The 24,080-nt window shown below is 36.5% G+C and overlaps 4 protein-coding genes across 10 annotated transcripts; 1 reads left to right on the top strand and 3 right to left on the bottom strand.

The window, feature by feature from the left end:
* On the top strand, window positions 1-6,677 carry LOC116166856 (zinc transporter ZIP3). Its single transcript, XM_031482035.1, has 4 exons — window positions 1-589; window positions 638-847; window positions 905-1,067; window positions 6,500-6,677. Exons 1-4 carry the CDS (start codon window positions 29-31, stop codon window positions 6,538-6,540), a joined length of 975 nt encoding a protein of 324 aa, XP_031337895.1. The 5' UTR covers window positions 1-28; the 3' UTR covers window positions 6,541-6,677.
* Window positions 6,570-11,398, bottom strand: LOC116166854 (neither inactivation nor afterpotential protein G). Of its 4 annotated transcripts, XM_031482032.1 has the most exons (8): window positions 11,217-11,398; window positions 8,441-8,554; window positions 8,186-8,391; window positions 7,743-8,141; window positions 7,266-7,694; window positions 7,052-7,226; window positions 6,787-7,006; window positions 6,570-6,737 (listed from the first exon to the last, which is right to left on the bottom strand). In XM_031482032.1, exons 1-8 carry the CDS (start codon window positions 11,233-11,235, stop codon window positions 6,617-6,619), a joined length of 1,683 nt encoding a protein of 560 aa, XP_031337892.1. In that variant the 5' UTR covers window positions 11,236-11,398; the 3' UTR covers window positions 6,570-6,616. The 4 variants fall into 4 exon arrangements, with proteins under 4 accessions (XP_031337892.1, XP_031337889.1, XP_031337890.1 ...); XM_031482029.1 differs by having other exon boundaries at window positions 6,787-7,226; XM_031482030.1 differs by having other exon boundaries at window positions 6,787-7,226; window positions 8,186-8,388.
* Window positions 11,399-14,848: 3,450 nt separating this feature from the next.
* On the bottom strand, window positions 14,849-16,563 carry LOC116166853 (E3 ubiquitin-protein ligase Iruka). 2 transcript variants are annotated; one of them, XM_031482027.1, is made up of 6 exons: window positions 16,355-16,563; window positions 16,182-16,301; window positions 15,985-16,136; window positions 15,694-15,896; window positions 15,370-15,645; window positions 14,849-15,322 (listed from the first exon to the last, which is right to left on the bottom strand). In XM_031482027.1, exons 1-6 carry the CDS (start codon window positions 16,436-16,438, stop codon window positions 15,180-15,182), a joined length of 978 nt encoding a protein of 325 aa, XP_031337887.1. In that variant the 5' UTR covers window positions 16,439-16,563; the 3' UTR covers window positions 14,849-15,179. The 2 variants fall into 2 exon arrangements, with proteins under 2 accessions (XP_031337887.1, XP_031337888.1); XM_031482028.1 differs by having other exon boundaries at window positions 16,030-16,136.
* A 688-nt stretch (window positions 16,564-17,251) lies between these two features.
* LOC116167074 (A-kinase anchor protein 17A) lies at window positions 17,252-20,065 on the bottom strand. Of its 3 annotated transcripts, XM_031482314.1 has the most exons (7): window positions 19,981-20,065; window positions 18,963-19,870; window positions 18,675-18,882; window positions 18,539-18,595; window positions 18,312-18,489; window positions 17,907-18,258; window positions 17,252-17,654 (listed from the first exon to the last, which is right to left on the bottom strand). In XM_031482314.1, the coding sequence occupies exons 2-7, from the start codon at window positions 19,763-19,765 to the stop codon at window positions 17,384-17,386; spliced, it is 1,869 nt and encodes a 622-aa protein (XP_031338174.1). In that variant the 5' UTR covers window positions 19,766-19,870; window positions 19,981-20,065; the 3' UTR covers window positions 17,252-17,383. The 3 variants fall into 3 exon arrangements, with proteins under 3 accessions (XP_031338174.1, XP_031338172.1, XP_031338173.1); XM_031482312.1 differs by having other exon boundaries at window positions 18,963-20,035; XM_031482313.1 differs by having other exon boundaries at window positions 17,252-17,648; window positions 18,963-20,035.
* Window positions 20,066-24,080: the final 4,015 nt, after the last annotated feature.

Raw genomic sequence — 24,080 nt, 5'->3', positions numbered from 1 at the left:
AAATGGAACCAAATATTATTAAGTAGCTATGGACGTTGTAGGTGCTAAGGTCTTAGCTGCAGTAACTATAGGTTTATCGAGTTTATTTCTTGGTTTACTACCGGTTTGTTTTGTGCTACAAAGACAACGAAATTGGACACTATGTTTATCGTCTTTGTTGTGTTTCGGAGGAGGTGTGCTAATGTCGACATCATTAATTCACATGCTTCCAGAAATCAGACATGACATGCCGAAATATGCGGAGATTATACTTTGCATAGGCTTCTTCATAGTTTACGTGCTTGACGAAATTGTTCATTTTTTTTACGGCGACGCTCACACGCATGGAATTAGTAGTAGTGGTAAAAATTACGGTTCCGTACACCGCAAGCAATCTCATAGTGAGTGTAGTCACCATAGTGTCGAAGAAAGCGTAAAATTGTTTGAAGAAAATAATTGTGACGACCACCCCCCTTCACAACTGTGCCACGTTGGTCATCAAGGGCCGTGTAACGCATCGCCAATAGGAAACTTGGGGCTTTTAGTCGCTTTATGTGTTCACTCGATTCTTGAGGGTTTAGCTATTGGGCTACAGTCGTCTAGTGGACAAGTATAATCTACATGTATCCAACATTAAGTTTTATTTTAACATTTGTAGGTATTATTACTTTTAGGTGCAGTATCGTCCCATAAGTTAGTAGTCAGTTTTTGTTTAGGAGTAGAAATCGCCTCGAGTGCTCAGTCGTTTCTCCATCATTTTGTGTCCATTTCAATATTTTCCGGAGGTTCCGTAATTGGAATCTTCGTTGGAATGGGAATAAATCAAATACCTGCAAATGTATATGGCGGTTTATTCCCAATTTTACAAGTGAGTTTGAAGGATGGGGCAAAAGATCTGGTTAAAATACATGTGTTTTTGTTTCAGGGATTAGCTGCGGGTACGCTGTTGTACGTAACTGTGAGTGAAGTTATACCTAGGGAGCGAGCAAGGTGGCACAAACAGCACCGTTACAGAATTGCTGGAATATGTCAGCTTATTTCTGTTATACTTGGATTTGCAATCATGTCTGTTGTTACTGTGTGGTTGAGTAAGTAGTCACAAAAGCCCACGTATTTGTCTACTTGCCTAAATTTTAACAATTACTGAATAGATAAAAGGAACTTACACTAAGTACTGTTAAGTTGCTCATCTGTGCCTAATTTTGCCAAACAACACTCACTATAGAACACAAAAGCATAGTGTGAGAATCAGATCCTTTTTTGACAAATGTTTAGTAAAAAAATACATTTTTCCATTCCAACTCACAATTTAAAATTGTTCAAGGCTTGCATCCGAATTTGCCGTAGTCAAGCGGCGTCATTAAATCAACACTATGAAACGACACTTATTGGTGGGTAAACAACATTTGCTTACACTGCCTTTAATTTAAAAATTAAAATTTCGCGAAATTAGGTATTTTCGAAATTAGTATGCCATAATAAATCAATGTAATTTTAAACAAAACCAGGTGCCAAATTCTTAACTGAACAGCTTCTTAGCTCAAACCAAAAAGCGCTCTTCACACGCTTCCTTTTACTTTAGTTTGTGTTTACTATTAATATTTATTATTAATAATTCATTTATTGTCTCAAGTCAGTACACACACAACTCCTTGTTCAATCGAAACGTTAGAATGAGAATGACATCTTGAAGGTTTATGGTAACCATTGACAATCCTCATTAAGTTACCAACGACTTTCTTTTTTGTCGGTAACCTGTGTGCAGATGTGAGATGTGTCACGTTCTTTGTTACTTTACGGTCTCAATATTAATTAATCATGATATACACATGTACAGTGTAGGTACACTGATATATTATCCTGAATATTAACCGGGCGCTAGGTTGCTGGATTTCGGAGAATTTAATATTTTTCCCCCATTTTTGGTAGGTTAAAACATCTCTTCAAAGTAACATAATAAGAAATGTGGGTTACTTAAAAAGTCTTACATTCAACATTTTTCAAATCATTTTTTGTATTATATATTCCAGCTTTTATTGAATATTCATATTTTTTTATTCTTTTTGTTTTTCTTTTATTTTTTTCTATTTTATTGTTTTTTTTGTTCTGTTTCTATCGAGGTTTCTATCTTATAATTTTTATTTTATTTGATTTATTATTTGTTTATCTTTATAATTTATTAAAAAAATATAATTGTTGCCACTGGAAACTTGTTTTGTGATAAAAATGGTTCAAATAATTAATAAAATGCTAATCTATCTTAAATATACACAAAAACCCCAAAAATTTTCTTTGCGCCAATGTGATTCATTTTTGTTAGTTCGTATAAATTATTGCTTTATTTTGAGCTGTATCCAATATTTACGTAATGCATAAAAGCATGAAATCCGGTCTCTAGTAATAACCCATCATAAAAATCATTGTTTTGGAACATTTTGAGATAATAAAAATTCAAAAGGTCAGCCTTAGGTTAGTGTGCCGTAATGTTTGGTTAACAATTTAATTGGAACATCACTGAGTATTATCTAGTGTTGGCCATCAATAAACAAATGAGACCCATTTGTTGCATAAACCTGCTGCGCTCGCTCGTAATATATTTATTTAATAAACAATAATAAATTAAAAATAGATCTTATTAGGTCATCTTCCATTCACTAGTTCTTAATTTAACGGAATAATGTTCACATGGAGTCAATGTATCCATTTCTAACTTTTGATGATAGTACATAGTTCAGGAGCAGCTTTAATTTTTAAATGCAAGGGAAAAAAACGGAACAATTTTGATATATCACTGCTTAAAGAATGTGCTATGTTTCTACACTAACATATTGCATTCTATCAAATCAGGAAGTTGTTTGGGATACTTTCGATAACATATCTAAGTCGTAAAAAGACAATCGATAAGGTAATAATAACCGCAAGAATATGCTAAATAATCAATGCTGGACTGTGGAGTTTTGATCTTGGTTTTGACCCGTGAAGTTTTGATCACCCCTTCTTTGTCTGGGAAAGTTAACTTAATCTCAGTGGCGTACCGGAGCTAAATGGCGCCTAGGGCAAGTGTCGAAATTGTGCCCCCCCCCCCTCCCTCATTCACCATCTATCATCCAGATTTTATCATTTTTAACAAGCGAAATATACTTAGGTTCTACTGTAAAATACATGATTTTAAAGTAGAAATTCATTTAAAGAAACCAAAGAACAAAACAAATCAACTATCAAAATAAACGTTTATTTTTTCAATATTTTTATTATAAGAACCTGTGTAAGTTATAACTATAAATTTATGGCACTGGAAAAATGCGAAAGACTTCGGATTGATGTATTAAACACTATGAGTAATTAAAATGTATTCTATTTATGTTTGAAACAGTCTTAGATTTACGCAGTTTTAGGCAAATTTTAGCAAAATTTGTTATAAAATTTGCATAAATTTTGCATCAGGTTGGTTATCAGAGAATAAGATTATTTCGAACTATCAGCCGTAATTTTGAGTTGTTTTGAATTTTTCGGAATCTTTTTGCAAGAGTGCCAACACTCAACCGCAGGCTCTCTCGTCTTTTCCGCCCTCTCGAGTTTGGCGCCCCTCTGCGTTGGCGCCCAGGGCACGTGTCCCAGCCCTGTCTGCCCCACCTTAGATACGCCACTGCTTAATCTACTTTAGATAGGTACCATACAGCGTTAAGGTATAATACATTTCATTATACTGTTCTTATACAATTTTTTCCCTTTTTTTTTTCAATTTGACCCGCGCACTCTTAAAACGTCCTCCCCCGCACCTTCCCAGCTGTTTCTTGGTTTTCCTTTGGGGTATTTTTGTGCTACCCCTCTCAATCATTTCATTTCAACCGCCTGCAGTCTTCTTTCTGTGTTTTTAGTCAAAACCCAACTTTTGTTCCCAAAGATCAAGGTGGTTTAAAGATACTGCAGTTTTGTTTTGTTTGATTTCTTTTTTATACACAGGGTCCTGCAACAGTGCGTCGGTCTTTCCTAGCTCATACCTTGTAAGAAATATTTTAAAAAAACCTTTGGTGCAAATGGTTGCGCATGCATAGACATTATTTTTGAATGTACAGAGTGGTGCAAATTGGACACTTACTTATGGGCACATCCTTTATTTTAAGAAAGTAAGAAAATGGTCCTAGGTGTCACGAGTTCAGTTTTAAAATGAAAATCACTGGCACAAACAGAATTCAATCTCCAATCGTTTGGCCCGTAGGGGGCGTTTCTTGAATTTAGTCGGTTTCTTTAATGCGTCATAACTTTCTTATTATTAAAGATAAGTGATTTTGGCAAAATCTTTCTTAGGGAACTTTTTTATGTAGATTCCATCTCAATACATAGTTTTTATACAGCGTGTTTGGTTTTTGCTATACGACCCTAAACCAGATTTTTTTCATACGGGCCACCCTATATATTTTGGAGTTTTTCAAAAGAGCGTGAAATTTCCTATATAATAAGTGATACATCAAAATTTAGTTTACACAAACATCACCACTTATGCCCAGTTGCACCATCAAAATTAAGCCTTGCTTAAAGTTAAGTCGTACTTAAACTCTATGGCAACGATTAAGACAATTGTTGCTATGACATTTAAGTTATGCTTAACTTTAAGCGATACTTAATTTGACGGTGCAATTGGCCATTAGTTTGGTTAATTATTAACAATTTTCTAGATCGTTTATAAAGTCATCTGTTATCCGATTTTATATGTTTTATATGTTCTTTCAACAGAAGCGATTACCATCGCATTCAAATTAAATTTAAAGAACCAATCAGATGCGTAACTGTAAGAGACAGCTTGCCCTCTTAGTATTCGCTTCTCTCTCACCTGCAGTATCCGCGCTTATCATTAAACGCGCAGTGTAGACCTGCATCAAGTTTTCTGTGACCGGCATTCTCTCCTGGCTAATATATAAAATCTTCTTCAGATGGATGGCCCATTTAAAGATGCTAAGCGCATTTTCATATAACTATCCCTTAAGAGTCAAGTATGTAGAGCAACTAATTTCTTCAAATAGAAACCAATACCTTTTCCCTACGCTTACTATTTTTTGAAGACACTCTTCTAAAAGCGCTATTTTTGGTTTGAGCTAGGAAGTCTTTATTGCAGGTGATCATTTTGCATAAATTCCAACCAAAACATTTTGGGCCCTGGATTTATTTGGAGTCAACTTATTTTTTGGTCTCCTATATACCAAACTAAATATTCACCGCATAGTTCATATTCCCCCCCTCCTCCTCCCCATAATTGAAAACTTCACAATACACAACAAAAAACATCTTGACTTGGTAGCAGAAATTATAAACAAGTTAAAAAGTAATCGTAAACGATTTACATAAAGCGCATTTCCACTTGCATTCATTTCCCATTTGTAAGATGCAACTTCTATAAAATCGTAAAAATCCGGCCACAAATATGAAAGATAGCGTTGCACATGGGCAATCCATTTTTGTCGTGCTACTTCAATGTCAGTTTATGAGAAGAATTTCATTTCAATGCTTTTCTAAATAAGAAAGTTGGAACTGCGCATGCGCAAACCTAAATTTTGAAACTAATGTTAGATTTTCCTTTGTTCCAAGCGCCTAAATATCAAATTTCACTTAAATGCTTCCATAGATAAAAAAGTTGGCACTGCGCATGCGCAAAATAAAATTTTGAAACTGGCGCTAGATTTTCCTTTATTCCAAGTGCCTATGTATCAAATTTCGTTTAAATTCTTCCACAAATAAAAAAGTTGGCACTGCGCATGCGCAAAACCAAATTTTGAAATTGGCAGTTGATTTTCCTTTATTCCAAGTGCCTATGTATCAAATTTCATTCAAATGCTTTTATAAATAAAACATTTTGCAATTCGGTTTATAAATGGTCGAGATGCGAAAAGGGCACTGTGAATTTTGAATCGATTCGATTCAACTTTTGGCATTGCGTATTATATGGCTAAAGCTATGCCCATATTGAATTTAATGCTATTCAGTTCATAACTAACGGAGATGTAAAAGTGATCGAACATCTCTAAACAAAGATATCGTTCACACGGACAGATAGATGGACAGACAGACAAAGGAACAGACGGACAGACCAACAGGCAGACGACAGATAGCGATGCAAAATTATAAACGATCTCTAGGATCGTTAATAAACGGCAAAAGTGTAAAATTATGGAACATGTAAAAAACGGTTTTTTGTTTTTTTTTACAATAACTTTTTTTGTAAGCGGTACAGAAAAAATTCCTTTCTTGGTACAAGACTCGACACCATAACGAACCAAATAGCGAAAAAAGTAGAACAATAGCTCTTAAGATAAAGAACTAGTAGCGTCGCAAAACGAGCGGACGGACGGACGTACGGACGGACGGACAAAGTGGCCACAATAGCGCATTTTTTTTTATTTTTGTGGAAATGCGCTAAAAATGTAATTTGAACTGAGATACAGTGAAACAGTATTGTTTGGCAATGATCACAGAAAACAAATCACCGAACTTCACTTGTAATTACCAATTGTTTCTGTTTTTCTAGCTCATGAAGAGATTGAAGAAGGTGTAACTGAACAACCATAGGAAAACGAGACAATCATCAAGTAGACTAATTGTATTTATTAACGTAGGTATATTTGTAAAATGATCTACTAACTAATTATGTAAGTAGTGTAGCTGCATACTCCGCAATTACAGCTACGGCGGTATTAGGGAAATTATTTAACGGTTTTGGTATAACACTTCCATCAACTACCCTCAAACCTTTAAGGTTGTGCACCCTAAACAAAATTGATGTTATTAATGCATGCAGACCTGTAAATATTCTACCTAAAATAATCATCAACAACGGCGAGTGCGTGTTTTCCCATCGCGCATGTACCCGCTTGGTGATAGCTTGTTATTGCACTTGTACGAATAATGCATTCCAAATACTTTTCATTCTCGAAGCTTCTGGTGTAGTTACAATTTTCAATTTCTGGCAAATGTATCGAAGCCCCGATGTTCTGGAATGCGGTCGAGTTCACAATTTTGGAAGCCAGTACCACAGCTGAAATGTGCAATTTATGCAAATACATTTGCGTTTGATACCCACCCTCTTGTATACAACGAACATCGTCCTCGTGTTGTAAGTATTGCGGATCTACGACCACCTCTTTATTAACGTCCAGTTTAACAAAGCCGCGACTTTTCGGTTTCCGACAACCTGCCAAAAGGATCATACCTTCCTTTGAGAAACTATTCGAAAATGGCAGAAGTGTTCTAAAAGTCTAGAAAGGAATTTTTTTGTTATGTACAGTACACACTACCTGGGGTAAATAATTCGAAACCGACAAAAAGGGTTCTTCCGGTGTACTACCCGCAAACATTATATTATAACTTCTGCGTGATTTAACGATAGCCATCACCGGAGATGATGCGTATAGACCTTCTCTGTACACCAGATAATTAAAAATCTCTTTCAAATTTAACATTTTAAGCATCGTCACTGAAAGCGGTGCTTGAATGTGAACATATATCGGCATCGAAAAGTGATCATGCAAGTTTAAACCAACTCCTGGTAAATTTGCTATCGTTGATATGCCCAGCTTGTCGAGTTCTGTTTTATTCCCAACACCGGAAGCCAACAACAACTTGGGGGTGTTTATGCTGCCCGCTGAGATAATGATCTCCTTTTCACTGTAGATGGTTCCGTCTAAATATTGCAAGCCAATTGCCTTTCGGTTTTCAAAGATAATCTGTAAACTCTCTCTTCGAGTTGCGAACTACAAATCGGAGAGCTATACCTTAACCACTTCAACGTTGCACAGTATGTGAAGATTAGGACGACCGATAGCCGGTATCAAATGGCTGCGATACGTCGACCAACGCTCCCCTTTAAAAATAGTACTTAAAGCTTCGTGGTATCTAATGGATGGGTCACCCAGCTCTTCAACTGCTTGCTTTGCTACCTCCCCAAGTTTGGGACTGCTACGTTTTAGATACAAAGGAAAGTGAGGCTTGCGCGTGGTTGTACAGTGTTGAGGTGGAATCAATTTGTCTAAATAATGACAAGTTTCCGGGCCGCAACCTCGGATAAAATTGCTGAAATTATTATTCAAAGTATCTCTATGAATTCCGTTGTAAATTACGCAATTTATCTCTCCAGAGCCTCCCAGTCCTTTACCTCTTGCCAACGCTTGCTTCTAAACTACATCGCTTTGAATAAATTCAATTCGAGCTTTCTTACCTTCTGTTTGAATCCAAACGACGACCATTTTTGCGAGGTCGAATCGTACGACCAGTCGTCTTTGGATTTTTGCAAAAAAACGAACAAACTGGGGATGCTGCTGTAAAAGTTGTTAATGTGCCCGCCTGCTTCTATGAGGAGGACTCTGTTGTGCGGGTTTTCTGATAGACGTGATGCCAAAACGCATCCTGCAGTTCCCCCACCTACTGTATTAGAACGTCCCAGTAAAAATGCACAAGTGAAAAATGTTCTTACCAATAATGTAAGTGTACGAAGCATTCGGGTAGGAAATGCATGATACATCAGTGGACTTCCATAAGTAGTACACTGACAAAGAGGAAAGTGCGATTGTAATGGGTATTAAATATTCTGGAAAATAGAGAGAGTTTAGTCTGTTCCCAAAGCTATAAGGAAAGCGCGTGCATGCGTTACGTGCCCCTAAAAGTTGACCCGCACGCAGGGTGTCCCAAGTCGAATATCGGGTATCTATCTGGAGAAGGAGACCTTGGAATATTTTGAAAATTTCACAATATACATTATGCTCCCCGATAGTTTGGTCTTGGGACCAGCCTGTTTGGTTAGACTGTAATTTGTGACATAATTTTAGTTTCAAAAAATCAAGGGTGCCTTTGAAATTTTCCAAAAACGTTTTTTGCATACCAGTAAAGAGCTCTTTGGGGATGATATACGCACAAATGTTATTAAGAAAAGTTGTTCAGAATGAAAAACTGATTATACATGCAAAATTTAAAAAGCCTACTTTGATTTTTTGACTTTTTTGGTTTTTAACTGAATTTTTGTGGAAATCCAAAAAATGGTACCTAAAAAAATATTTAAAATATAATGCAATGGCACTTTTTTGTCTTTTATAAGAGACCACCAAACAATCACTGGACACTGGACACATTTTAGGTACCTATATACCTACTTAATGCCGATAATGGGAGATTAAACTATTGACAAGTTGGGGGCACTTTTGGTTATACCAGAAGTTGATGCCAATTTGCATATTTTAAATGATTTTGGCAAATGTTATTTTGGACATAAAAATTAAAATATTTCAAACCATGTTAAATTTAGGTATAGAACATAAAAGGCATATAGAATATAACTTATAATCTAAAAATGAAATCATATATAGGGCATCCGCTTTAAAATAAGCCAGCTGATAACTTCCGGTATAACCTGAATTTCCATGAACTAAAAAAATATTTTAGATGAATTTCTATTATTGGACATTAGTATACTGTGCAATTCTCAAAACATTCCGTTTCTTATTCAAGATATAGACGGCATTCGTCGAGGGACATCCTGTATCAAATTCAATAAAAATTTAAATTTTTCAAAAGATTCAGATTCTGCACGTTTTTCAAATAATTGAAATTGCAGTGTTCGAATATTGCATAATTGGTTCATTGGGTATTGAAACAAACAAACGATTAGCGTTTATACCTGCCCATGACAAATTCATATTTATAGAAGAGAGTTGGCAGCTGTTTAAATCATAATCCTTTCAAATGAAGTAATGACTTGAATATATACACAGTGGTCCAAACTGTTTGACTTTTTTAGTTTTGTTCTGATTTTGATGAAATGTGAAACTTATATTGATAGAGCATATTTAAATTGAATTTTAAAAAAATTGGAATTTTAATCCATTACGTCCTAGAAAATGAAATCTTTCACAAGCAAAACATGTGTGCTTCACATACACAGTTTTGTTTATACACGGTGTCCATTTTTCGAGTGCCACTATGGGGATCTCACTTATCTTAAGAGATAGAAAGTCGGTTAAATGGGGGTAAAGTTGCAAATTTCCGTGCTGAATAAGAATCTGAAAAGAAATTTGAAATATCATCAATACTTTTGAAGATATCACAAAAAAAAACGAAAATTTCTGATTTTCGTTTTTAATTTTTTTATGATAAACTAGTCGTAGTAGACATTTCTAATTAGCACATTATTCGGACACTTTTTAATGGAGATTTCAAATATGGCATCCTGTTTTTAATTACGTTCAAGATGACGGAGAAACACGTGGCAACTTTAGTTTTTCTTATGGGCGCCATATTGAATTTTGACATTTTGGGATTACGTCTTTTTTTCTCTTTACAACGATATATCACACATAGTGGTTCAGTATCACATTTTTCCTAAAAATACAATTTTTAATTTTTTGAGAAGAGTGCTTTGGAAAAACAAAACGTTCTTTCGTTGTCAACAAAAGTTTGACAGTTTGATCCATCTGTCTGGTTGCAGCGTTGTCAGAGAAGTAGAAATTCGATTTTCATCTCAACCGCTTGCAAAATTGCCTGCTCATATTAATTGGGCCTATCACCATATTGCTGTCTACATCTTTTAAAAGAACCATATTCGCCCAAGTTTTTATGTAGCAAAGAAAAATACCTCAAACTAGGTTGTTGCCCCTCTGGATAACGCTGCAAGTTGTTGCAGCAGTCATGTGGGCATTTCGATGAGAAGTGTAGTAAATTTGGATCATATCTCTTTGATCTGCACTTGAAAAAGGCATTTTCGCAATGACACTACATGAAATAAGTCAACCTTTTGTTCACAACAAAAGAACGTTTTGTTTTTCCAAAGCACTCTTCTCAAAAAATTAAAAATTGTATTTTTAGGAAAAATGTGATACTGCACCACCATGTGTGATATATCCTTGTAAAGAGAAAGATGGAAAATGTCTACTACGATTAGTTTATCATAAAAAAAATAAAAACGAAAATCAGAAATTTTTTTGAGATAGGTATCTTCAAAACGATTGAAGATATTTGAAATGTCTTTTCAGATTCTTATTCAGCACGAAAATTGGCAACTTTGCCCCCATTTAACCAACTTTCTATCTCTTAAGAGAAGTGAGATCCCCATAGTGGCACTCGAAAAATGAACACCATGTATATCTACTGCTTAAGTGTTGATATTCACACTTACATACAATTTAAAATGTAAATCAATGAAACATTTAGGTTATTCCACATGTAAAAGAAAAAGAAATATTTATTGTGTTTGTACTTACTTTTGGATAAATTATTCATATCGTCTACACATGTAGATACATGAGTGTAGGTAACACAATCACAAGGAAACCTAGCAAACTTGATTGGAATTTAAAATTGGCTTAGCTTAATACCGTATTGATTTTTAATGTTACCAAATTGAACTATGTAATGGACTTCCACTTGAAGCTAAAAGCAGGCATAAGATTATCAATTATTATTGTTCTTTAGATATGATAATATATTTGGATTTTCTCAAGCATTATGCTAATAAACTTGTTTAAAATTGGCTGTTACCAAATTCAAGTACGCAATGGAATTTTATTTCATTCGTAGCTAAGTGTAGGTAGCTATACTTAATACATTATTTATGTTCTTTAACTACGATATGTACCGGGTGGCATTTAGAACGTACCACGTGTTAACCATACGGCAAAAATCCGCCGTTCTGATTGGAAACGCGGTACCTACGTTTTGTCCACCTAGGGTCTTAACCTGGTACGATTTTTCGCCACATGTTTAAAGCATTTTTACTGGTATTTGGCAATCATCTGATGCTTCTGCAGTGTGGATTGTGTTACTATAGTTTCGTTTTTAATGTACCTACTTTAAAACATTTAAATTTTACTTGGGTAAGGGCCAGCGCAAAAGTCTTTTAACTGAAGTCGACTTTAATGAATAATTAATGTTGTTGTTTAACCATTCTATGCTATTCGTTACCAAGCGACTGTATCAATATCAATGTTTAACTCAATATTATTTTCCACATTTATATTCTCCCTTTTACTGGTAACTTGAAGACATTAAAGAAAGTTTTCTCTTCAGGGACACACGCTCGATCTTCTTCGTAAACGCGAAACCCTCCTCGGCAATATCCCAAAACAAAATTTACGTCCACCACTAAAAGAGCAACAATTAGCATCTTCCTCTGTTATTTAAAATAATTTTCTTTTTTTTGCCACTTCCGCCTCCACTTCCTTAACAAATGAATGCGTCGTTGAACGATAAAATGCACCTGTGTTTTCTCTTGAAACTATATAATGACCTTACGTCGCGATAACAAAACGTCTTATCTACGACCGGAGATAAGATTTTACAATTACCACGTAAATATTTCGAGTATTTAAATCTAGTCTTAAGACGTAATTAAAATTTACAATTAATCAAACATTAATTCTGATACAAAACATAGCCCTCGAATTCAACTAATATGATCGGATTTGCGTCCAATCCCAAATTACGACGAACTTTCGAAGTTAAAAATATTTGAAATGCAAATACAGGATGTCATATCGTTATTGCAGGTGCCGAAGTCAAATAAAATGTCCGCATGGAGTAGTTTATTACGCAACAACATATTATCTGTATTTACACTGTGATAATAATCAATGCTGTATTAATTTTTGTAACTATAATATAATAATGCCTTATTAGGTATAATTATTTTGAGAAAAACTCGCTGTTTAAGTATGTACCAAAAATTGAGTACTATAGGTATTAAAATCAGTTAGGTACATAACACTATACAATGGCCCCACTGCCCAGCCGAAAATTAATTTAGGGCTCTTTTTCTTAATGTCTCACCGCAGATATGCATCGTCACACTGTTCTGCTCTATTCTACAGTGTACAGAGTGATCCAAATTGGACACAGTGGATTCTTATGGAAACACCCTGTATTTTAAGAGATAGAAAAAATGGACCTAGGTGTCTGAAGCTCAATTTTAAAGAGAAAATCACTGACGCAAACAGAATTCAGCTGTCTTTAATCGCTTCTCGAATTTATTCGATTTCTTTAATGCCCCATATCTTTCTGCTTATTAAAGGTAACTGATTTTGGCAAAATTTTCCTTGGAGCACCTTTTATGTTGAATTGAACCATGCACACTTTTTATACAGTTTAGGAAATTTTACGCTCTCCTTTTTACCTGTTTTCTAAGACCTCCAGGTCAGGCTAAACTCAAACTTATGGAATTCACTTAAAATGTTTGGAAATGTTTAGAAAATTCTGAAAATCGCCTTCCAAAATCCAATGCGTGATCTCATCGCCTTCTCAAACCTTTTAATCTCGTTTTTGACCTTTATAAACCACCGTCAATACATTTGTAGCACCTTCAAAGTTTTGGGCCAGGGCACTCTAAGTCCTTCGCGGCATTTTCTTTACTCAGATCTCCTTAGCCCAGAAAAAGGGCCCAAAGAGAGGGGAGAATGCGATAAAATTCCCGCAAATGCGACTTGCTCAGGCGACTAGCATTTAATCGCGCTGCATAACTCTCGATCGCTTTGGAGAGCACTCTCTCTAGTAGTAATTTGCTGAAATAGTTTAGTGATAAGACTTAAAACTAACTTCCAAAACGCTAGGCCCTTTCCAAATCTTCGCGAGCGTTTTTTTGCACGGTGCAAGTTCTTTATTTAAATTACAAAATTCACGTCCAATTGTATGTAATAAAAAAAAACAATTATTCAAATAATTAACATTTTATTGTAATTTGCCCAGCCTACGATCTAAAACCTGGTAATAAGGTACCTATATCTACTCTCTTGAAATGTGAAATTTTTGAAATTAACTCCTTAGAGATTACAACCGCTATAACGACTGCTCCCACTAGCTAAAACAAACATTTTTCCAAAAAATAAAAATAGTTCCAAATGTTTCTTACGTAAAATATCAAGGACGTGGGATCATTTGTTTCGTGTTGGCAGGTTTTTAAACGGGATGTACCTAGTGAGAAATGGATAAAATCTGAACTCGAGCTGTGATGCCTTTTTTTTCTATTTGGAGAGATATTGGGCCCTTGGGTTATTCAATTGGTTTCTATCTACTTATGCTCCATCTTATGTGGGAAGGGGAATTACCTCCCATTGCTAGCTTATTAATCCGCGCTTGCTATACTTACTTCTCCTCTTAAGTATCATGGGTTTGAGATTATTGAGGAGGGGCCATTTATAATTGACCACTAACAAGTCCTCTTAACGCTCTTTAGCGCATTTTCCAACGAAGTTTGGTGCGCTATTGCAGCCACTTTCTCTGCCCGTCCGTCTGTCCAAGGCCTTAACCACTACAGTTTTCAGGATATTTAGTTCGTTCTTTTTGCATTCGGTAGTGTATAACTCTGGCACCTGAGCCAAGAAAAATCTTGATGCTTAAACTGCGCATGCGCAATTCCAACTTTCTTATTTATGGAGATATTTCTTTGAAATTTTATTAGTAAAAACAAACGTATCGCATATTGTAAACATCAGATTAATCTCGAGGTTAATGTACCCATGCACAATATCAACTGTATTATTTGTCGAGATATCTTTTTGAAATTTTCAGATGCTTCTGTTAAAGGCAAACATATCTGATATTGCAAACATTAAATGTGCGCATGCGCAGTCAGTGCCAACTTCCTTGTTTATGAATTTTAACCATAGATGCATCTAGTAAAGAAAAACATATCACATGTAGTAATCATCAAAAACTACAATTGTCTTGTTTGGGAGGCTTAATACTTCTAACGTTGCGATTGGGGAATAGCTACTCAGTATCAACAAATACTGGTGCCTCTTAAACATGCAGGCAGAAAAAAAAACTAGCAAAAACTATTAAACGGAATAATTTATTGGAAATGTGGACAGTTAGAAAAGCTGCAAACTAAAAGGTAACAACATTTAACTATAAACATTTTATTGATAGCAATTTGCAAATCAGTATGTATTATAAATATGCCTTAATTTCAGTAAACAGTTTAAGTGAGATGTAGGTACAACACATAATATACAAATCAAAGAAACCAATGCATTACACAACTTAAGATTAAAAGAACCGTGGCCCATTCTTCTGAATATACAACGAAACTCAGTCTAGGCAAAATTACTAAAACTATGCCAAATAACGTTGCATACTTTTCGTAATGGATACGTTAAAATAAATAAGGAAAATTTCGGCTTCTTTTTATGTGTGAAAAGTGAAGCGAACTAAACAAATCTAATACATTTATTTTACATTCTTGGATCTCTATTACTGGAACTTGAATTGCTAGAAGTGGGACTGTCTGAGCCTCGAGTAGCGGTGGAACTAGATGGACTATTCGATCGATGGCCTGGGTTCCACAGTAGCTGTTCCAGAGCATCGTACGTAGTCCCTACAATCGTTATTAGAAAACACAATTTAACAAATCATCACACTTACTGCCCGATCCTGAGTTACCCGACGCTTGATTTCCGTCACTCGCATTATCACCAGTTGAAAGATTCTGTCTACAAATCGGACACGTTCCGTGCAATTCTAGCCAGGGACGAATGCACGGTTCGTGGTATATATGTAGACATGGTAACTGCCTTACTGATTCCTTCAAAACAAAATCTTCCCAACATACTGAGCACTGTAATTTTGTATCGACTTGTTCATCAGAAACTTCCACAATCGGTAACGCGTCAATCACATCTTTTGATAATGGTGGAGGACCTAATATATCATTGTTAGCGGAAACATTTGTAACAATTGAAATCAGACCTGTTCCGTCCATTTGATTAAGTAATTGAGTTACAATGGCATCAAGTCCTTCGCGTCCCCAAGCGTAATCCCCCGGGTTTCCTAAAATGAACTGCATAGTGCCGCCACCGGCCCAATCTACACCCAAGTTTAATATGACCTCCTGAATAAGATTCTCAAACGGAGTCTGATGTCTCATATTAGATGCCAGTCGTGTTAAAGTTCTAAAAATCATGTTTCATTAATATGCGACTACCACCACGTTGGTAAAGGAGCAATTAAAATAAAATATTTGAGCAAATCACTTCCAACCTTGGTCTAACAATTCGGTGACGAGGATCTACACTTGTTGCGTACCTTCTCCTCCTAGAAGGATCTTGGTATCTCTGACGACCACTTCTTCTCATTTCAGGTGGGCCGGGCGTTAAAAATAAGTCGGTAAAATCCATTCGATAATTTAACATCTAAAATACAAAACATCGTAATTGTTTTAACATTCGGTTACTTACATTATAAGGTTCGTCATCGTCGTCGCTAACCATATCGACGTCCACCACATCCGTTACATTTTCAGCTGGAGCTTCCAATTCTTCTATAAAACCTCCAAAGCAATGAGGGCAAGTAAAGTTCTAGAAAAAACATTTTGTTGATGGAGAGGTACTAGTGAGGAGAGAACACCTACAGCTGAGGCATTTTCAAACTGCACATTGCATATATGGCAATAGAATTTTTGATGAGGTCTATCTTCTACCGCCGCTTCAGCCATTATTCTATAGGTTAATTGCTAATACGTTACTGATAATTTAACTATTTTGTTAATTTATGGCAGATAAATGACAACCGCACTTATCAGTAAAAACGCCATCAATACGACTGCGGCGCAGCGCAGAACGAACGAACGGAATGGATTGGTGTAAAATTCGATTAGCAGGTTGACCAACTTAAAAATTTTTCATAATACAGGGCGATTAAATTTCACGAACCAATTACGAACGGATCGGATTGAACTATAAAATTCTGAAATTCTATTTCCAAAGCAATAAGTGGTATATATTTTAACTAAAGAATATTGAAACCCTGAATTCCGGTAATTAAAATAATCGTAATGTTTCTTTACAATGCCTGTTTATTACATTGAGAATGCCCAGCTAGAGGTAAGCACATTACACCTTATACACTTTGAACATGAGCGCTTCAAGATATTGGTTCTTTGAGCCGCAGCCGAGTCAAATTTCTTTTCGATTTTTCATCTTTTAGAATATTGAAACGCCGTTTATAACGACGATCAAGCAAATTAACTCAACGGTAGACCAATAAAAAATGGCATTTGATGCGAAAACGCGGATGATAGGTCGGAATTCACGCAGGTATTTCTCACGAGAAATACGCCCAAAAATCCACAGTAGTAGTATATTACTTAAGAAGCAGCAGAAGACGTTACCATTACATTAATTAGAACAAACAAATGAAACGCCGTAAATGTGTGCCCATTATGAAAAATAGACCATTCATGCCAGTAACAATTCCACAGGTTCTTTAGCATAACTGCTCAAATATTACTTCATTAAAAATGACACAGTGAAGTATGTGTTTGTTTATTGTGTTCAAACTAAAGATATCTATTTCCACTTTCAATAACAGAATTTAACAATAAATTTCTTCGAAAAAACATTTTATTATAAAATAATTTGAAAAAAAAAGGTACGTCTATTTATGATCGAGATCGTGACCTTGAATGTGGCAACCTTAATCTACTTGGGGAAATAAATTTGGAACTATCTATCGATCGATAGCTTGAGGATTTGGATCTTTCTTTTCTCTTTGTACTCGACCGTTCCGATCGGCTGCGCTGGCGGGACCGTTTCCTAGCGGGCGGTGTTCTTTCATAGTGGGATGAAGAACTCGATCTATGCCGCCGCGATCTGCTAGAAGATCGACTTCGTGATCTGGATCTGCGCGGTCTTCTACCTCGGGATCTAGATCTAAAATGTTGGTTATAGCTGTTCACGTGTGACATATTCTACAGTGACTTTATGAAGGCAGTGGCGACAACTTACTGTCAAAACAGTATAATTAATAATTATAGCACGGAGTGTACCGCGTCATTTTGGTGGCTTTCTATTGGCCAGTTTGAAATTTAGTTCCAACATGGCGACCGGAACCAACGACCAATCAAAAACGAAATATCCTGTTGTCTCCACTGTCTCTATAAAGTCACTGTAATATTAGCTTACCTTGATCGCCGTGAGCGTGATCTAGATCGAGATCTACTTTGAGAACGGCGTACTCGGTCGTCATGTTCGTGTAGGAATTTTTCGAAGTATCGATAATACTGTTGTTGGAGATCCGGCGGGTAACTATTTCTGCCTCGGTTACCTCCCCTAAATCGGGCGCGCCCTCGCCTTGGGTAAATTCCAAGCCCACGTCCACGAGGAACGTATGGAAGATAATAAGAGTTATTGATTCCTGTATTTGAGTACATTGGAGTTATTGGCAATGGATATAGATTGTTTCCCACAGGAGTGTAACCATACCAGTCACTTGTTCCAGGCACTGCAGCGGGATGTGGAAGACCGACATCTTTTGCTATGGAACAAAAAATTCAGGACACTACAGGAAGATTAAATTAAAATAATTACATGCTTGATTACTCCATCTTTTGGAAATAGAAGAATCTGAGTGAGAACTGTCATCTTTGAAGTCATCAGTTGCACCCCCCAAGATGCTTTTCAGCACTACACGACCATGTATGGCGTAATTGAGTTTTTCTTTTCGTTGATTAACCTCCAGTTCAGTTGCAGTTTTCAATCGTGTAAGCTAAGAATAAACAGTTAGAAGATTAGATCATGCAAAATAATTGAATTACCTCGTCTTTGTTGTTCTTAAGTAAATTTTTCACAGTTGCAGTCTTTTCGTGCTTAATCTAAAAGAGACAAAAAATGAGCTACTACATTCACCACCATTTTTTTGTACTTAATCCCCCATCAATTAACAATACAAACCTTAATGCGTCGAAACAATTCTTCCACAAGACGAATTGCTTCAAGTTTTCTTTGTACTTTCAATAGTTTCTTCTTCTCCTTCGCAATCTTCGCGTTGATCTGATCTCCACCATCTACCTTTAGCTTTGCCATTATTCGCACCTTCCTTCTTTCTTCCCGTTCCTGACGCCTCCGTTGCTTCGCAGCCTTTTCATCCAATTTCTTCTGCCTGAAAATCAGTACACCTAACACTACAACCACCTAAACTTTGAGAGAACCAAAACTGAGAAAATTTAATATTGGTTTAACCTTTCAGCCTCCCTAGTCTTTTCCTCCTCTTCTAAATTGATACGCAATTTTTCCTCTTTGTAAATATCCTTTCTAACTAGACGGTCTCGCACAATCTCCCTTCTACGTATCGACGCCTCGCTTAAGTGCTTGGTACGGTCGTAATCGACCACTATATTCACAGCAAATGCATCATCATCGGCTTCCTTGTGCAAAAGTTTCATTCCACGTAACGCGTCCATTGCCTTTGTAAAACCGATGTAATCTTTAAATTGCACGTAGCCCTCGAAGTAGTGCGCTTCATCAAAGGTGAAGGTCTGTAAACCGGACACCTCGGCCTTCATTTTGTTACGATACGGATCACATATGGGAATATCAACACACCGTATTGTGCCGAATTTTTCAAAGATCGCATACAACATTCTCTCGGATGGTTTGGCATCTTCCTCGCCGCTTAAATGGTAGGGAACGAACCACTTAATGGGCAGGTTTGAAATGTGAAGCGTATCAGGCCGTTCTCCAGGTTTCATTTCGTTCATGTTTTTGGCTTCGCGAAAAAAAGAATCCCAATCATGTCTCGACGGAAAATGAACTTTCGCCTCACTAGATCGAATTTTTAACAATTCCGGAAATTCTTTCAATTTAATTGTTCTCTTATTTATTTTCTCTACTATCGGTTGCAGTTTAGACTTATGTTCGACCTCTGCTTCAAATCGAATGAATTCTAAATTTGTATTTGTCACTTTCAAGAGTGTAAAGGTTTCAGGTTTGATCATGTAACGTAGTTGTTCCATTACCTCCCAATTCGATATACTTTTGCCCATCTTTTTTTGAGGTAATTGCACAGAAATGTTTAAACGTGCAATCGGTTTTAGATATAACTGTTGGGATAGATAGAGTGGGACTGCATCTGATGTGTTGGAGCATGTCTGAAAAGTATTCATGGTTTCAGACACTTTGCTTTAAAGAAATAGATATTATTAAAGTAAAGCAAAGTGACTGGAATCCTCCTTAATTAAAATGTAACTTCATAAATCACTTTTTTTTAAATAAATTTTGCGAACACAAATAATAATTTTTTTGAGGCATAAAAACTAAACAATCTACGTCAGTAATGTAGCCACTTCCATTCAGTCAAATCATACAGCACTTCCTGATTGGCCGTACATATACCGTGTCTATTGTCCCAATAAACTCGGTGGCGGAGAACAAATTTTCAAACCCCAATGGAGGTTATAGGCAAAAAACTAAAAGATCTATCACATATGATGCAGTGGTCCAACTTAGAAAATTCTGTTCGTCGTCTGTGCAACATCCTCTACGAGATGATGATTCTACCAAACTCATGTAGTCCATGTGCTGGTTTAGTTTATAGTGCTCACGACATCTCAACTAGACTTCTAAAACTATAATTGTTAGAAAGTGTATCGATTGCCATGGAGATGGCGCACTAGTAGTTATTGTATTTAAATTATCTATTCAAAAACCGGGCTTTTAAACTACAATTGCTCTACAGGATCTTGCAAGACTCCGTACATTTTGAACTGCCATTTAAGGAATAATAAGTGCGACGTTGCTGTTAATCGCATAAATTCAAATGAAATTTTAAAAGAAGTTGCGTACATGGCGACATCTCAACTAGACTTCTAAAACTATAATTGATAGAAAGTGTATCGATTGCCATGGAGATGGCGCACACAGTTCCAAGATCGGACTACTAGACCAGAAGTTACAGCCCTTTGAATTTTTTGTTTAAATTGGTTTTTTGCCCATATCTTTTGATTGAGACGTCTAATCGAAAAAGTACGAATCGTTTTGGATTCTACGCACCCAAATTAATAAGAAAAAGTTTTTTCCCGAGAAATTTTGGTGCAGTCGATTTTTGGTAAAAAAGGAAGGTAATAACTGCCTTTTTTTTTGGGCTGAAAAAAAAATTGTCTCAGATCGACCGGAAAAAAATATTTTCTTAAGAATGTGGCCTGTAGAATCCATAATTTCAAACAGTTCCAAGATCGGACTACTAGATCAAAAGTTACAGCCCTTTGAATTTTTTGTCGAAATTGGTTTTTTGCCCATAACTTTTGATTGAGACGTCTAATCGAAAAAGTACGAAATTTTGGTGTAGTCGATTTTTGGTAAAAAAGGAAGGTTATACACTGCCTTTACCGGGCCTTTAAACTACAATTGCTCTACAGATCTTGCAAGACTCCGTACATTTTGAACTGCCTTTTAAGGAATAAGTGTGACGTTGCTGTTAATCGCATAAATTCAAATGAAATTTACAAAGAAGTTGCGTACGTGGCGACACCTCAACTAGACTTCTAAAACTATAATTGATAGAAAGTGTATCGATTGCCATGGAGATGGCGCACTAGTAGTTATTGTATTTAAATGATCTATTCAAAAACCGGGCCTTTAAACTACAATTGCTCTACAAGATCTTGCAAGACTCCGTACATTTTGAACTGCCTTTTAAGGAATAAGTGTGACGTTGCTGTTAATCGCATAAATTCAAATGAAATTTACAAAGAAGTTGCGTACGTAGCGACATCTCAACTAGACTTTTAAAACTATAATTGATAGAAAGTGTATCGATTGCCATGGAGATGGCGCACTAGTAGTTATTGTATTTAAATTATCTACCGGGCCTTTAAACTACAATTGCTCTACAGGATCTTGCAAGACTCCGTACATTTTGAACCGCCTTTTAAAGAATAATAAGTGCGACGTTGCTGTTAATCGCATAAATTCAAATGAAATTTACAAAGAATTTGCGTACGTGGCGACATCTCAACTAGACTTCTAAAACTATAATTGATAGAAAGTGTATCGATTGCCATGGAGATGGCGCACACAGTTCCAAGATCGGACTACTAGATCAGAAGTTACAGCCCTTTGAATTTTTTGTTTAAATTGGTTTTTTGCCCATAACTTTTGATTGAGACGTCTAATCGAAAAAGTACGAATCGTTTTGGATTCTACGCACCCAAATTAATAAGAAAAAGTTTTTTCCCGAGAAATTTTGGTGCAGTCGATTTTTGGTAAAAAACGAAGGTTATACACTGCCTTTTTTTGGCTCAGAAAAAAAAATTGTCTCAGATCGACCGGAAAAAAATATTTTCTTATAGAATGTGGCCTGTAGAATCCATAATTTCAAACAGTTCCAAGATCGGACTACTAGATCAAAAGTTACAGCCCTTTGAATTTTTTGTCGAAATTGGTTTTTTGCCCATAACTTTTGATTGAGACGTCTAATCGAAAAAGTACGAAATTTTGGTGTAGTCGATTTTTGGTAAAAAAGGAAGGTTATACACTGCCTTTACCGGGCCTTTAAACTACAATTGCTCTACAGATCTTGCAAGACTCCGTACATTTTGAACTGCCTTTTAAGGAATAATAAGTGCGACGTTGCTGTTAATCGCATAAATTCAAATGAAATTTACAAAGAAGTTGCGTACGTGGCGACATCCTCACAAGTAATCTTGGGTTCTTCCTTGATAGCCCTGTGCAATAACGCGCCAGACTTTGAGCCCTCTGAATGCTTCTCTTGTATGGCAACCATCTAACATCGAGTTCCACCTTGCCCTATGCTGGGTCTAGGTGTCTTGAGTTATTAATTTGTTTACCGTTGCAATCGTAAAAGGAAGAGCCGTGTCTGGGCCATAAAACACTTGTTTTGAGGCGAGTCCGGCTACTCGTTAGCTTTCTTATTATTACGTATTGTTCCAGCACGTCCTTTAACCCTCGAGCTTGAAGGTGTTGCTGTTTGCTACTTGTTCCAGGGCATAGTGACATTCGGAAACCAGTCTACAGACAATTTTACAGTGGCCAAGTGCCTGTCGGCAGCCTTGCTATCATTGAAGATTTTGATAGTTTTGTTCTTTGTGTTATGCCTAGCGATTGGGTGATATGGAAGTTCAGTTCTTTGGAGTAGATACCAGTGCCCCCCATTGTTTTAGTTCCATCCGTGTATGATGAGTATGTCTGATTGGGGTGCCACTTACGCATCAAAAAAGATGTGATAGTTTTTCTCTAATATGGATGAGGGTTGGGTGAGTTCGATCGCCTTCTAGGATAGCTTTATCGCCTTACCCAGAAGTCGAGAGTGGCCGAATTCAAAACATCCCCTTATAGTTCTCAGATGCAAGGATGCCAGAATGGCTTGCTCTCTCATGTGGAGATCTAGTGGAGGCGGACCCAGAAGAGCCTCAATGACGGCTGTGGGGGTTATTCGCATCGCGCCCATTGTCAATTACACATAATGCTTTTTGGCCTGGGCGTGAAGGAATAAAATTTAGTAATTAGCTGTATATAATGTATATTGAATTTTGTAGACGTCTTATTTGCTGTGAGTTTAAATTTAGATGTGTATACGTTTTTTCTAACGTCCTAATCGGTAAAGGAATGTGCAATGCTGACTAAGAGATAACTGGCGGATAGCGACCGCGGACTTTATTAGCGGAGATCAGACGGGGTTGAACTCGCATTGAAATAGTACGTTAAGCGTAAGGTACGGTGTGAAATAAATTAAACGCACCTGTCATTTTAGGGCCGTAATAATATAACAAGAAAAAGTGGGAAGTAAAGCGAGTGATTGAATTCGTATTACTGCCGAATAATTGTGTCGATAAAATCGAGGGAGAAATTGCATCATTTTCGTTTCCCAACTATACTGGGGTGGAAAATTCCGAAAAAGAGATTTGGAGGATGCCCCTTCATTAAAGTTAAATCGCCGGTGTTTTTTTTTATTACTTTTGGCAAAGGAGCAGTTTCAATCGATACAAAAATCTATGACGGAAAGTTCCCGATTCCAAGCACCAGTACGTGTGCATCCACGACAATTTGCGGGGCACGGTAAAATCCAAGGTTCAACATCGACCTTATTTATGGAGTTCGACAACACCAGCTGTATAGACCACATTCATAAGGTAAAAGACAATATTTCTTTATCCAACGCACAAAATCCAACGTTTTTAAACTCGAAGTCTGAATTTGGTCCGGGGACTGTAAATATTTGCACCCATTTTTGGTTGGGGCTATGGTCTGCCTCTCTTTGTCGGCGGTTGGAGTCGGTATCAGTCGTCCGATCTCTGTCTCTTTTTCTCTTAACGTACCCATTTGGTCATCTAACTGGAGATA

Source organism: Photinus pyralis, unplaced genomic scaffold, assembly GCF_008802855.1.
Source record: "Photinus pyralis isolate 1611_PpyrPB1 unplaced genomic scaffold, Ppyr1.3 Ppyr1.4_LG3b, whole genome shotgun sequence".
Taxonomy (NCBI): domain Eukaryota; kingdom Metazoa; phylum Arthropoda; class Insecta; order Coleoptera; family Lampyridae; genus Photinus; species Photinus pyralis.
This window is presented reverse-complemented; position numbering and strand designations above follow the sequence as displayed.

Bases quoted from the DNA above. Each gene is read 5' to 3' on its own strand.
- LOC116166856 (XM_031482035.1), top strand. From the start codon at position 29: ATGGACGTTGTAGGTGCTAAGGTCTTAGCTGCAGTAACTATAGGTTTA. The intron at 590-637 runs GTATAATCTACA...TAACATTTGTAG, and splicing joins TACAGTCGTCTAGTGGACAA to GTATTATTACTTTTAGGTGC. The intron at 1,068-6,499 runs GTAAGTAGTCAC...CTGTTTTTCTAG, and splicing joins TGTTGTTACTGTGTGGTTGA to CTCATGAAGAGATTGAAGAA.
- LOC116167074 (XM_031482312.1), bottom strand. From the start codon at position 19,885: ATGAATACTTTTCAGACATGCTCCAACACATCAGATGCAGTCCCACTC. The intron at 18,490-18,538 runs GTAATTCAATTA...GTTTATTCTTAG, and splicing joins TTAAGAACAACAAAGACGAG to CTTACACGATTGAAAACTGC. The intron at 17,655-17,906 runs GTAAGCTAATAT...CCAACATTTTAG, and splicing joins TCACGCTCACGGCGATCAAG to ATCTAGATCCCGAGGTAGAA.
- LOC116166853 (XM_031482027.1), bottom strand. From the start codon at position 16,438: ATGGCTGAAGCGGCGGTAGAAGATAGACCTCATCAAAAATTCTATTGC. The intron at 16,302-16,354 runs GTAGGTGTTCTC...TGTTTTTTCTAG, and splicing joins AGTTTGAAAATGCCTCAGCT to AACTTTACTTGCCCTCATTG. The intron at 16,137-16,181 runs GTAAGTAACCGA...TTTGTATTTTAG, and splicing joins ACGATGACGAACCTTATAAT to ATGTTAAATTATCGAATGGA.
- LOC116166854 (XM_031482029.1), bottom strand. The intron at 8,392-8,440 runs GTAAGAACATTT...GTTCTAATACAG, and splicing joins TTCGTACACTTACATTATTG to TAGGTGGGGGAACTGCAGGA. The intron at 7,227-7,265 runs GTAGTGTGTACT...ATTCCTTTCTAG, and splicing joins TTTCGAATTATTTACCCCAG to ACTTTTAGAACACTTCTGCC.